General features: G+C 41.3%; 2 protein-coding genes and 1 long non-coding RNA gene across 4 annotated transcripts in view; 1 reads left to right on the forward strand and 2 right to left on the reverse strand.

Annotated features, from left to right (window-relative positions):
- Positions 1-2,536, reverse strand: part of dnaaf11 (dynein axonemal assembly factor 11) — an 85,284-nt gene extending 82,748 nt beyond the window's left edge. Inside the window, exon 1 of the mRNA XM_049598531.1 lies at positions 2,409-2,536. The gene's annotated coding sequence lies outside the window, so the exon portion shown is untranslated. The remainder of the gene's footprint in view (positions 1-2,408) is intronic.
- Positions 171-6,956, forward strand: LOC125902284 (zinc finger protein 836-like). Of its 2 annotated transcripts, none has more exons than XM_049598528.1 (4): positions 171-681; positions 2,418-2,515; positions 2,619-2,703; positions 3,066-6,956. In XM_049598528.1, exons 1-4 carry the CDS (start codon positions 348-350, stop codon positions 3,980-3,982), a joined length of 1,434 nt encoding a protein of 477 aa, XP_049454485.1. In that variant the 5' UTR covers positions 171-347; the 3' UTR covers positions 3,983-6,956. The 2 variants fall into 2 exon arrangements, with proteins under 2 accessions (XP_049454485.1, XP_049454486.1); XM_049598529.1 differs by having other exon boundaries at positions 171-666.
- LOC125902325 (uncharacterized) lies at positions 2,532-9,768 on the reverse strand. Its single transcript, XR_007451082.1, has 3 exons — positions 9,573-9,768; positions 6,911-7,005; positions 2,532-2,691 (listed from the first exon to the last, which is right to left on the reverse strand). It is a non-coding gene; the product is annotated as an uncharacterized LOC125902325 (long non-coding RNA).
- Positions 9,769-13,763: the final 3,995 nt, after the last annotated feature.

Here is a 13,763-nt window from a genome sequence, read left to right on the forward strand (position 1 = left end):
AAATAAAGGTGTGTTCGAGGTCACACTGGATTTAAGAGCTTCAGATACAGATGTAAAATAAAAAGGGTTCTTGGGTCCATGGATGTGCACATGCGCATTGCTGTCATACTGAATATATTTGAGAATAATGTCAAATGATACTTTGCACATGCGCACTGTGGGTCGTCTCTAGTCATTTCTACCCCCGCATTACTTCCTGGTTTTCTCGACACTGTTTACATCAGGTGGGATTCTACCTTTCACATAAACGCAGACGGCGCGTGCGTTTCTGTGTTTTGTCACCTGCCTCGTGCCAGTGATCTGGATTGTTCTGTTTCAACACACGCACGCGGAGGGTTATTAAAATCATGTCTCCGGCCGCTGCCTTCCACGCGCAGCTCGCCTCCATCATGGAGGTGCTGGCCAACACGGCGGTGGCGGAGATCTGCGAGCTCGTGGACAGCGGCTACTCGGTGCTGCAGCTGGAGATCTCGCGGAGCCGCAAAGAGAACGAGGTGCTGCGGAGAAAACTGCGGCTCATGGAGCTGCGAGCCGCGCGGGCGTCCGCCCTGCGAGCCGCGGCCACCGCAGGCGGCAACGCGCTGCTGCTCGCGAGCAGCCGCGCGCGTGCTCAGCTGCCTGCTCATCACCTGGGCAACGGGCCAAGGAGGAGTGGAGCACCTGGAGGTAACCGTTCAGACCGTAAGTTACAGGGCGGTAAGCGACAGTACGGAAACCCATTTCCGCCTGTGAGATGACAAAAAGATCCTGTAGGTCTGTCTGATGAGAAACTTCCTGAAAATGATGAGCTCATATCTCAAAATAATGAGGAACTGTACTAAAATGAGGTGTTAGTGTCTCAAAATAATGAGGAACTGTACTAAAATAAGGTGTTAGTGTCTCAAAATAATGAGGAACTGTACTAAAATGAGGTGTTAGTGTCTCAAAATAATGAGGAACTGTACTAAAATGAGGTGTTAGTGTCTCAAAATAATGAGGAACTGTACTAAAATGAGGTGTTAGTGTCTCAAAATAATGAGGAACTGTACTAAAATAAGGTCTTAGTGTCTCAAAATAATGAGGGACTGTACTAAAATAAGGTGTTAGTGTCTCAAAATAATGAGGAACTTTACTAAAATGAGGTGTTAGTGTCTCAAAATAATGAGGAACTGTACTAAAATAAGGTGTTAGTGTCTCAAAATAATGAGGAACTGTACAAAAATGAAGTGTTAGTGTCTCAAAATAATGAGGAACTGTACTAAAATAAGGTGTTAGTGTCTCAAAATAATGAGGAACTGTACTAAAATAAGGTGTTAGTGTCTCAAAATAATGAGGAACTGTACTAAAATAAGGTGTTAGTGTCTCAAAATAATGAGGGACTTTCTTGAAATGATAAGCTCCTATCTCAAAATAATGACAAACTCAAAATGAGAAACTTAAAACTTATCTCAAAAATAATAAAATGATAACAATATTATTGTTAATTCAAAATACAAAAATGAATAAATAAATAGGTTTGTATCTTAAAATAATGTGAAATTTTTTTAAGGTAAAAAAAGTTTTGTACCTCAAATAAAACTTTTCTTAAAATAATGAGTTAGTGTCTCAAAATGAGAAACGTTCCTAAAAATAAATAAATGAATAAATAAATAAATAAATGAATAAATAATTAAGTTAGCTTCTCAAAAATAATTAAACTTTTTTTAAAAAGTATCTTAAAATAATAAGAAACTTTCCCAAAAATAAATAAGTTACCATCCTAAAATATTTAGAAACTAAAAAAAAAAGTTAGTATCTCAAAATGATGAGAAACGTTATCATCCCAAAAAGATGATTTTAGTTATCATCCCAAACTGATGATACATTTGAACATTTCTCATTATAATGATTTACAGGATCTTCTTCTCTTCCCACTATGGCATGTCATGTCTGCTGTAAAAAGGGCCTATTACAAATATTTATACAAAGTATGTATCAGTTAATAAATTATGATACAGGTTAAGCTATAGCAATATCTACAGTAATGTGTTTTTAAGGTCCACGTACTGCTTTTTTCTCCCAAAGCTTTCTGCTGCATCTTATGGTATTCCACACAGGATGAGGTTCACTCTGTAGACATGGAGACTGCTCCTCCTCAGTACTACTCAGAGTTTCCAAAGTTCATCCACTGATGAAGACAGTGAGATGTGATTGAAAGCTCGGAAGAAACAAGTGGACCTTTAGTTAAGATTTTTCTTTGTCCCAATTCCAGACTACAGTATGTACAACATACGATGAGTGTACGCTGCGCTGTGTACATGCTTGGCTGTTAATATAAAAAACTAGTTGAATTAGTGTCATACAATAAATGAGGTGTTTTTAAAAGACGTTTTTAGCATTATGAGCAGTTTGTTTTTATGACCCATAACTAAAGTGTCATCATGGCTTACCTCCTCCAGGTGAGGCCAGGCGGTCCACAGTGTCCAACCAGGAGACTCTGCAGTGCCGAGACCCCGATCCGTCCTCAGACTCTGGACAAGATACCACACAGGGGACGGTGAGTAGAGCCGGAATGTTAGCAGGACGTCACAGCTGCAGATTATAGTCTTCCCTCTCCCTCTCTGTCTCGGGTCTTTATTCTCTCTGTGCTCTGATTGCAGCCTGCTGCAGGTGAGCCGACCAAAGTGACGACTGCAGTGATCAAAGTGGAGGATGATGAGTCCTGGTCCCAGTCTGAGCAGGACAGTAAGTACAGTTTTAGTAAACTGACACTTTATTTTTGACATGCCTGGCTAACTTCACGAACTGTACTCAACACTGCACATCTGCAGGTAAGCAAGCATACCAGTCAGCTCAGTGTTATGTAACAGAACAGACTGTCCAGTTGCCACAATGCAACACACGGATCTAAAGTTTTAAAGGTGTAAAGTTAAGTGCATTTAACATACATTTATCTGATCATTTCAAAAGATCGGGTTCAAGTGGTTCAAGTAAAGTATTCGTCTCTTCTGACATGTAACTGCAGCTCAACTCACTGGTATAAATCTGCAGATTTGTGCACGTGAAATATTGTTAAAGGTGCGACTTCTGTTCTTCTTTCTCAACAGAAGAGTTTTGCCATGTTGCAGACGGTCAGACGACAGAGACAGAAGCCCCGCCTCCACTGACCAAACAGGAAGTAGCAGATGAAGGTGGAGGTTCGTCTCGGTCGTGGGCGAGCGGTGAAGTCAGCTCCACCTCCATGTCCGTGCAAAAAACCCTGAACACCAGCCAGAGGTCAGAAACCAGCAGTTACGAATGTCTGATGTACGAGCCACAGCTCCAACATGGCTCCCTCAGTACCCAGAATCCTCTGAGTGAGGATCCCGGCTGCTCGTACGTGTTGAACACCAGCGTGAGTGTTTCAGCTGCGTCTGATTCAGCCAGCAGCAGCAGCTTCCCTTTCACCATCACAGAGGTGAGTCTGCCTGCAGCCGAGCACCAGCAGCCTGCAGGTTTCCAGAACAACCAGCAGAGGGCGCCGCTACCCGCAGACGAGCCTCAGCTTCCTGTGAGGAAAGAGATGACAGAAAGACTCAATGCGTTCATGAGAAGGGACAGATGGAGACCTCAGGATGGTGTCAGCAGGGCATCCAGCCAAAGCAGAGAGGACGGCGGGGGGAAGTCATTTGTCTGTAACTGCTGCGGTAAAACTCTGGCCTGCCTGAAGAACCTCAAGACCCACATGAGGGTCCACACAGGAGAGAAGCCGTTTGTCTGCGCGCTCTGCGGCAAACGCTTCTCCGACTCCAGCAACTTGAAGCGCCACCAGAGCGTCCACACCGGAGAGAAGCGCTACGGCTGTGTCCACTGTGGGAAACGCTTCGCCCAGTCAGGATCCCTGAAGGTCCACATGACCGTCCACACAGACTGCAAACAGTTCAGGTGTTCTTACTGCGGCAAAACTTTCATCTCCGGCAGCCACTTGCGCCGCCACGTGACCGTGCACGCTGGGGAGAAACGATTTGCTCCAACGTTTCAGTGACTGAGGGGGGATTATGAGGTCATATCTCACAGGAGCCTGGAACACATGGAAACACGACACCACGGCCCAGATGAGAACAGCTGTTCAAGCTCAGCTCCTTCTCTGAAAACTTGACCACACTGTGTTTGTTTCCACACAAAAAGTCACCTCATGTTTTGGTCATTGTGGTGATTTTAGTTATCTTTCAGCGTGAGGCCTAAAAAAAGATGAACACAAAATTGTATTAACAACCATTCGAAGCAGGCAGCTGCCCCAGGGCCACAGGGGGCCCCAAAAGTCACTGCTTGTCAGTTGGTTTTGGTGATTTGCAAAGTTTTATGTAAATCTTCAGATCACTAAAGTCCGATATCAACTAAAGCACTGTAGAGGAAGCCTGTGTCAAAGTCTACTTTTAAGAGACGATTAAAGCACTACTAAATGAGGTGGTGTTTAATCCAGTGACCACAAACGGACACCCTGGTCCAAGTGGTACTCCTGCAGATGACTATTGTTTGGGGTCGGAGCAAAAGCTGTGTGCTCTGGACTTAATGGGAACCTGCGGGTGACAGGGTTCATTTCCAATATAAGGCTGCAACAAATTATTATTTTCAGACTGATTCTCTGATCTGTTGCTTATTTTTTGACAAAATATCCAATAAGTGAAAATGTCCAACACAAGTCATAAGAGACCAAGGTGATGTCTTCAGGTCATTTTATTTTGTCCAACCCACAGTCTAAATCATGAGATATTAAAGCTGGAGTACGGGAGTTTTGGCAGTGAGAGTAATTTCATACAAACACTGTTAACGTGTGGTTGTGATGCACACCTGTATGTAACCAAACACATCTCCCCGCCCAAGGAGACCTCTCTTCAGATCTTTGTCTTTAATCCTTCCTCTGAACAGCAAGTGTCTTTCATGCCTCTGCATCGGCGATAGCTGTGACTGGAGGCATTATGTTTTCACATTGTATATCCATCTGTGTGTCCCATTGTCGGGAACGCATTAACTCAGAAATGCCTTAAGGGATTTTCTTGTGACATACATTTGTAGGTGCGTTGTTTTGTTACCTACCTAAGGTAACTGTAGCTTTTGGCCAGGAGCAGATATCATCAGATGGTACACAAATGTCACTGTGTGTTTTGGCCCTCAACCACAACACACTCTAGCTGGAGGGCCGACAGCGTTTGGCCAAATCACTGCCTATCTGCTCCTAGCCTCCAGCGTTCTTCCTTTCTTACTCCAAATCCAGCAGGAGGCTCGTTCAGCCTCCTCCCCCAACTTGCAAGCAGCTTGTTTTTATGCTCCTTTCGTAAAGGCCCAGAGCTGATAATAATCGCCATGCTGACTTGGCTGGGAAACCTCTGCATCCGATCTCCACCGGGAAGAACCACGCCTGCCAACCTTTGTCCTTACAATCCTGGACTAAGGACTGGTACTTCAAGGCCTTCCTCTGGTGGGCCACTGTTCTCAAGAACACCTTGAGGGAATTTCCATATTTGGCACAAACGTCCACTTGAACTCAAATATGAGTTGATTAGAATTTAGTGGTCAAAGGTCAAGGTCACTGACCTCACAAAGAATGTTTGTGGCCATAACTCAGAATTCATACACTAATCATGACAAAATTTCACACAAATGTCTCACAGGATAAAATGATTGTTGAATGACATTTTATATCCAAAAGGTCAAAGGTCATCTTCACTGTGACATCATTAAGTTTTGCAAAAACAAAACAGAAGTGGAGACATTTGGTCAGATACTGAATTTGTGACACTAATCTTGGGTGTCCATCTTGAAACTGTGCTGATTGTATAGGTTCTCTGTGCTGCCGGGGGGGGGGGCGTGTGTGAAGCATCCACATTTATACGTAGCTTCTTTGCTGCAACATCCATGTTTGAAGTACTGTCAGCTGTCATGGCTACACGAGTCTGGACAGACGTGGATGTAAACTGCAGCTTCACTGGTTTGCGGATGCATGCAACCACACGTGGTAATTCTTGAAGCCTCCACTTAAACTTTTCTTGGATGCTTTTTAGGATTTTCTGCCGTAGCTTCCTTCATGCGCATTGCTGCTGCTCCGTTGAGATGGTCTCTCCCTCCTTCCTTCCCCTTTAGATCCAGCTGGTTGACGTGAAACACATCACTTCAGGTGTGCCAGTGTGGAAAAGTACCTTATAACTAGTAGCTGTGCTGCGAGTACAGAGAGCCTTCCCTGCAGTGATGGGCTTCATCAGCATTGTGTCAACTCATTTGGCTCGAATGTAACGGATGTTCATTTCTTTGTAAAAGTCCTGTGCTCCAGCTTTAAAGTTATTATGACAAAGAGCATTAGAAAATCCTCAAGTAAGAAAGCAGAAGCAGCCAATATCTGCCCCTTTTGTTTCCTGATTTAACAACTTCATTATCAAGTTGGTCGCCTCTTAATTTTTTTAATTTTTTAAAATTTTAAATGGAGAAACTGTTTTAGCTTTAATACAGTGCACACAAAGTGTTCATGGGGGTTAATACTGTCGGGCCACGATAACAAGTGCTGCCTTTTTCTAAATCTGTTTTAGGGAAAACACACCAGCAGTATTTAGCTATTGCTGAGGTGTTGATTCAGCTCAGCGGACATTTTGGAGGACGTCATGTGTCGTGTTGTCGAGGAAATATCCTGTACAGTGTCTCTCTGTCACCTCCTCTTTGCTCATGCCATGTGTAGTCATGATTATAAACCTTTTCTCTGCCACATTACATCATTCTGTACTTGAGTAACCCTGCAAGTTGCCTCAGAAACTCACTTATAAACTGTCAGATTCAGATTAAGTGATTTCAGGTTCCTCTTGCGGTTCTTTTGGACCCACAGACTTTACTGTTTAGGATGAGGCTATCTCGCTGAAAACAAGTTGATCTTATTCTACATTTTAAAGGTTTTCAGAAGGTTTATGTGCTGAGAATATTTACTCACCTCATCAGGAGTGTTTGCAGGGTTTCCTTTGAACTGCTTAGCTCAGCAGGTGTTTTCACTGATTACTTCCTGTCTTCTGCATCAGTGGGTAGAGTCTGTAGATGTGGTGAAAGCAAGCTTCAACACATCAGTTCACCAGGCAGTGGTACTATAGTACCAAACAGTTCAAAAATTAAAAAGCAGAAGCAGCCTAAATTCACAATCTGTTTTTGTCTTCTTTAAGCATTATTTTGGATGATTCCCCTGTTTGTGAAGACAGATCAGCATGTTTGTCTGAACAGTTAATTCTGCAATGAGCAGCTGTTTGTCCAGTCGTTTCTCTCCATCAGTTGTTGAAATGTTGTGAGGTGAATTAAGAGGAAGCAGAATTGTCATGTTTACATTTTGTGATACTGTCATGGATGTTTTTTTTTTTTTTATGATTATCATGTCATTTTGTAATAAAAGCAGTTTGGTGGGTCTCGGAAAATTCATGAGCAATAATTATCTGAAAGCAACTGTGAGCAGAAAAGTTGCTTTGTTCATCGTCATAATTATGACCTTTTCACATTTGTTTAAAAAAAAAAATCTCTAGTTTAAGGCTGAAATCCAAGATGTTTAAAGGGATACTTTGCTGATTTTCAACCAGCTTTGTATCAACGATGTCAGTAGCAAACGGGCAGATTTTCCACTGGCTCTGGGGCTGCTACTCAAACTACAGATTGTACCTCTGCATTTCTGTTGAGGGGGTTAAAAAGAGGAGAAGCCACAGTGTCATATCATGTCATCTTATTACGACTGGACTCAGGAGTTAACATGAAGTAAATATCTGCCAAAGTAGGACTTGACCTTGTGCTACAATGCCTTGCAATTTCCCTCAGTGATTTAGATTCCAACTAATGCCAGTCTTCTTATGTTAGCCTGTGTAATAAGCTAGCACACACATCTTAACATGTAATGACGAAAACTCTGTGTGTTCCATGTTTTTCTCCTCACTGACTTGGTCAATCCATGTGAAATTTGGCACAGTGGTAGAGGGTCATGGGAGGATGCCAATGAAGCAATATTACATCAATTGGCCAAAGGGGGGCGCTATAGCAACCGACTGAAATGTCAAACTTTGAATGGGCATATCTCATGCCCCGTATGTCGTAGAGACATGAAACTTTGCACAGAGATGCCTCTCCTCATGAGGAACACATTTGCCTCAAGAACCCATAACTTCCGCTTATATAGATTTTCCACCATTTTGAATTTTTTGAAAAACACTTCAAATGGATCTCTTCCTAGGAAGTTTGAGCGATCTGCATGAAACTGGGTGAACATAATCTAGGGAGCAATATCTAAAGTTCCCTCTTGGCAAAAGTTGGAAAACTTCCTAAAACTGAGCTTCTATAAGGCAATGAATATTGCGGAGGGCGTGGCTCATCACATAAAGGTGTAGAACATCTCAAGGGTTTCACCCATCACCACGAAACTTTGTAGGCATATGACCACACATAATCTGAGGGGACCCCTCCATTATTGAGCCCATCAAACAAAATGGGGGCGCTAGAGAGCTCATTTCTTATCTAGGCCTAACCGCCATATGGATTTTTACTAAACTTGGTAGATATGTAGAACAGGACGCCTCAAGGTGACTGGAGAAATTTAACTCTAATTGGCAACTGGGTGGCGCTATAACAACAGAAAAATGCTTCAAAATGGCTAAAATGCGACCGATCGCTGTGGCTCCCCCTGTGGACCAATGTTGGTGTTGTTTTCTTCTAATTTTTGGTATGACTAAGTCATGGTATGGTATGCTGCTGCAACAAGTGCTAGCTGCACCTTTCCCATGTGAACTACCAGTGCGCCCCAGTTTGAAGTCAATACAACATATAAACACTTTACCTATCTGCCTTTCAACGTGCTGCCTCAACTACTAATGTACAGTTTTAGCCCACTAACTATCCCACTATTGGCAATGGTACTACTGTACTTTCAATAAAGCAATCGTACTATGAAATTCACAAACACTCTGTCTGAATACATTGCTCTTCTTAATGGGTTCAGTTGACTATTTAATCTGCAGTTTCCTATGACCTGTATCCCAAACACACACCATGTGAAACTGTACGTGGATAACTGCACTCAATGGGTATGGACTAGTAAGTCAGAACAACGATTAAGCTCTAGCATTTGATGTCATTCACTAAAACCGCAGCTTCTTGTTTCTTTTACCTTCACAAGGATTAATTCTTATTACCATTTACAGTTCTTATCTCTAAATCATTGTAGGGTGTCTGCTGGCTAGCGTTACCAAAACACTGTGCAATTGTTAACTACGTTCACTGACAAACAAACGAACAAGTACCAGTAAGTGATGAAGGTCCAGATTTATGATAATTTGGCGATATGCACCACCTCCTGTTTATATTGGAAACATTATGGAGCTGGCTAACGTCAGCCCTTCTGAATCTTATTAAATATCACTATTAAATACAGACAGCCTACAAGCTGTAATACAGGAGAGAGATGTGAAAGAGATGCAGGTGACATACTGCTTCCTGTATTATAAAAATGGAGGCATAAAAACTAATATTACACAATAAAACTGAGCAGCGCTGATAAAATATGAACCAGGATTCTGTTACTTCATTTTCTATTTATCGACTCAAAGTTTGAAGAAATAGTTTTAGCTTACCCGCCATATTGTTTCTTGTTGGAACAGGAAGTGCTTACTGGGCCGATGCGGCACAATGCATTCTGGTAGTTGTAGTTGTTCCACCTCTTGAGTCAACGCAAATGCCACAGCCCTTTCCCGTTTTCTCTTTTCATACAGCTCCAATTTCAAAAGTATTTGAGTCTTTATGCTGCATAGACATCCTAGTTTTATGAAAAGACCGACTTTCCAGCAGTGAAATTATTCTTAAAGAGGTCTCACTGTGAGCACTGAACATTCTCATCCACCATTTTCCTCCAAACTATTGCACATGTAGACTGTCACCAAGCGTATATGTGGATGTAAAATTTATTAAATAACAAATGTAGAGTCTTGGATGGAGGTTTACACACTTCTGGGTGTTGTGTTAGTTTCCGAAAGAGTTTGTTTTACTGCCATTACACTGTGGAGATCTCATATTGTAGTTTGCGAGATTAATTATTTTAGTTTAAATGACGTTTTCCTGTCTTTGTCCTCTTTCGGACTGAGCCAGAATTCACTTTTCATTACAATTAATAACTTCTTATTTTCTTTTACATTTTTGTCATATACTGGTATAAAATGAGGATTGCTGGGTAAAATGTATGTTGATGTTGCCTAATGTCAAGTCTCTATTTGATCATGTGACGAGACGATACGACACAGGAGCTAATTCAAGACTGACAAGCTGAGCACATTGACAAGTCCAGTGAGCAGTCGTGCCTGTGTGTGTGTGTGTGTGTGTGTGCACCTTATAACTAGTAGCTGGCTTGCACTAGGGTCCGTCACAATAGCGTGCACTGGGGCCCGTGGTAACTACCTACCTAACTACAGTCTCAAGCATCAGGGGTGTAACTGGTTAACATTTATTTGATGAAAAACATTTGAGTTTGAGAGCTCTGAGCTTCAGTGTTAATAACAAAACAACCATGAGAAACATCCTGTTTTTTACTTCACTTGAACCAGCTGAAACAGGATGAATTTCTTTATCAGTCAGCTGCACCTGTAAAGTGATTTTTATTTGTTCTGGAGAAAAACGCATCACACTGAAACACAGAAACTTGCAGGTCACAGCTCCACTGAACAGAAATACACCTTTTGTCTTTCAAACAGGGTTTAATGGATGATAAACATTTTAACTTTACATAAAACGCTTTCACTGAAACTGGAAAATAAATGACAAATGCAAAATACTGTAAAAATGAAACCTCCAAACGCAGCGCCATCGACAGGACGAAAAGGGCAACTACTCATCATCCAAATCACTGAACTGCTGTTTGTGAATTGAGACGATTCAGGGATTAAATCACAGTGATCAACACTGTGTGGGAAGCATTTTGGAAGCAAACTGGTCACATTGATTTATACATCATTTTTTCATTTTGGCCAACGACATTCTTCTTGTCTGTTTCAAATTAAAATCTAGCTTGTGCGTCATTCGAGGTTTAATTTTACAGTTTTCAGACTTTAACAACATTAATACAGTACAGTGGAATAATAAAAATTAACAGGTATAGTAAGTGCGTCACAAGCAGAGTATCACATTTCCACCTTTGGAAACATGTGCAGTCAATGGAATATATCTACAGTGCACAGTATGTACAACACCAGCAATAGTAGCTGCATTACATCACAAACTGGAGCTCATCTAAAGGTTTGACTCATCCAAGAAAATTCATATTAAATGAGTTTTCGTCACAGAAACTTTACGTCTGTTGCAGGAAATTCAATATTTTACAACACCTCATAAAAGTCTATCATATAAATGAAAAAAAGACAAACTTGATCCACATTTAACTTTGATCATTTCAAGCTGCATCAAAATGTTTTTGGCCACCAGGGGGCAGGAGAACGAGCATGTTTTTGAACACCCAGCAACAAGAGCATCCCATCGCCGTGTTTGTGTCCAAATCCACTATTTACTCTCTTTATAGCTCTGCTTTGGTCTCCACCAACTTCAGAGGGAAATGTTTGGCTCATATTTTCAGCCATAAAAACAAAACTAGGAGCTGCAGAGTTCATTTACAGCGTAATTTGATCCATTGTGCATTTAAAAAATATGAATAAATGCAGCTTTAAATGCAAAGTAATAAGTCATGCAGAGCTGTATTAATTATATCAGTAATATAGAAACATTTTTGTATTCCACTCCCTGAATCGTCAGATTTCTACAATTTTGGCACTTTGAGTGAATAAAAACACATCGGACGATTCAGAAACTTCTGATTCACACAATAAGAGACGTCTGACCTTTAAAGGCGCGGTCACACCAGCATTTAAAGGGTAGGTTTTACAATTCTTTTCAGTGGCATAGCTACAGTTAGCAGATTATCTTAAGAGAAGTAAATCCACAATTTTTTTTTACTCATTGAGTTTAACTTTGGTGAACACAGACCCATGATACACTGTCTGGTGTGACCGGACATTAACCCTTCACGTTACAGATCTGATGCCACGCGCACGTCCGATAAGATGGACGACAGCCGTGGAAAAGATTCCTGTGTTTCCGACTTGCGATCGTTCACATCAACAGAAAATTGTCACTACATCCAATAATTCTTGGTTTAATTAACTTTACAGCAGACTTTGGTTGGTGTGAGGCATTCAGGCACTTCGGTATAATTTAGCGCCAAGACATAAATATCGGAGCTTCCAGGACAATCGTGATTTCAACTCCGATGTTGGTGTGAACAAAATTTACTTCAGTCTTAAAGTGGTACTTCCTATATGATATAAACATGGCATCCTTATCATTATTATGTTTATTGAGGCTAATTCATTCAGACGATCTGGAACATGAAGAACTAAAGATCAGACGTCTCTGGTCACAAAGGTTCAGTTCACAAAAACCAGGCTGTTCATATAAACTGTTCGTATGTTTTCGTATGAAAAGTAATGCACCCAGACTCGTACATTTCCCAAGTAGTCGCGAGCCAGTATTCGTGTATAACCTACGTATTTTGAAAGACTGCAATCACGTGACCAATGCGCTGATGGCAGTAAACAAGGAAGCAGTCCCGAGCATTTGTAAGGAGGCAGATTTTGGTGGTGGACGGGTTACAAAACCTTGGACTTTCCCCAGGAGATGCATGTTCCCAACCGTGTGAACTTTGGGTCACTTTAATGTAGGTCCTCACCATGGTTCTTTTCCTAAACCCAACCTCAGTAACTTTACAATAATTGCGTGACTTTAGGTTACGGACGTAGGGTCATTCATGGGGCGCTACTGCGTAGACTATTATACGAACCGTTCTATGAGCATACATTGCAAAAACACACATTTAAAACATTTACATTTCACTCAGAAAGAGTTGATTTGTGCTGCACAGCTCATCTCTTCCTGCTTCAGGTTTGCTAAAAGTCTTGGCGTTATTTGAGGTCCAAACATGATTGAATTTGAAAAACTTTATAAAGTCAAAACCTTATAAAGCCGTACAGTACTTCACAGTTTTTCTTTACATTTCTTAGTCCCAGCTTCCTTCCTGCCACATTTCTTCTTTTCCTGATGAAAACATTTAAATCTTTTTCCTCCGACAGCAATCACAGAGCAATAACTGATCAATACAAACTGTTTGTATTGATATGGCATTTTCAGAGATCAGACATGTTTTTTTTCCTTATTGATTTTAAAGCTGTTAAATATATCCATGTACTTTTGAATGTGACGTTAAAGATTCTCTTCCTGATCCCAAAGTGTTTCTCCCTGCTCACTGTCAAACTCAACACAGCTCAAAGTTGAGTTTCTACCAATTTCTGGAATTATTGCTCAGAAAGTCCCTGTTTTAACATAAGAGTGAAATACGTGTGAAGAAAACCTTCACATAGACGCAGACCTGACAGGAGTTGATATTTTTCCTGCCTGTGATGCCAGCTGGGTGGAGTTTCTCCCTGTTGTCAGAAAATTTGGCAAGGCTGAGTTCACACATGGACTTTAAAACTGCCACTGACGCATGTACAGTGACAACAAGGCGCTCATAAAATCCCCTCTGAGCCCGTCAGGATTTCTGGCAGAGTGGACTGATTTTTGAAGCTGCAGAACTTCTCATACAAGCACCAGTCGATGTGGTGAGATGGTTTCATGTGACAAGTTTGTCGAACTTGTTTAACAAACTTTAAGTAGTTTAAATCATTTCAGCAGTTTTGTTCCTGACTGATTCTGATTTGGCTCAAATTTACAAACTGACACATATCAGC

The sequence above is a fragment of the Epinephelus fuscoguttatus genome, linkage group LG15, assembly GCF_011397635.1.
Source record: "Epinephelus fuscoguttatus linkage group LG15, E.fuscoguttatus.final_Chr_v1".
NCBI lineage: Eukaryota > Metazoa > Chordata > Actinopteri > Perciformes > Serranidae > Epinephelus > Epinephelus fuscoguttatus.

Bases quoted from the DNA above. Each gene is read 5' to 3' on its own strand.
- LOC125902284 (XM_049598528.1), top strand. From the start codon at position 348: ATGTCTCCGGCCGCTGCCTTCCACGCGCAGCTCGCCTCCATCATGGAG. The intron at 2,516-2,618 runs GTGAGTAGAGCC...CTCTGATTGCAG, and splicing joins AAGATACCACACAGGGGACG to CCTGCTGCAGGTGAGCCGAC. The intron at 2,704-3,065 runs GTAAGTACAGTT...CTTTCTCAACAG, and splicing joins GTCCCAGTCTGAGCAGGACA to AAGAGTTTTGCCATGTTGCA.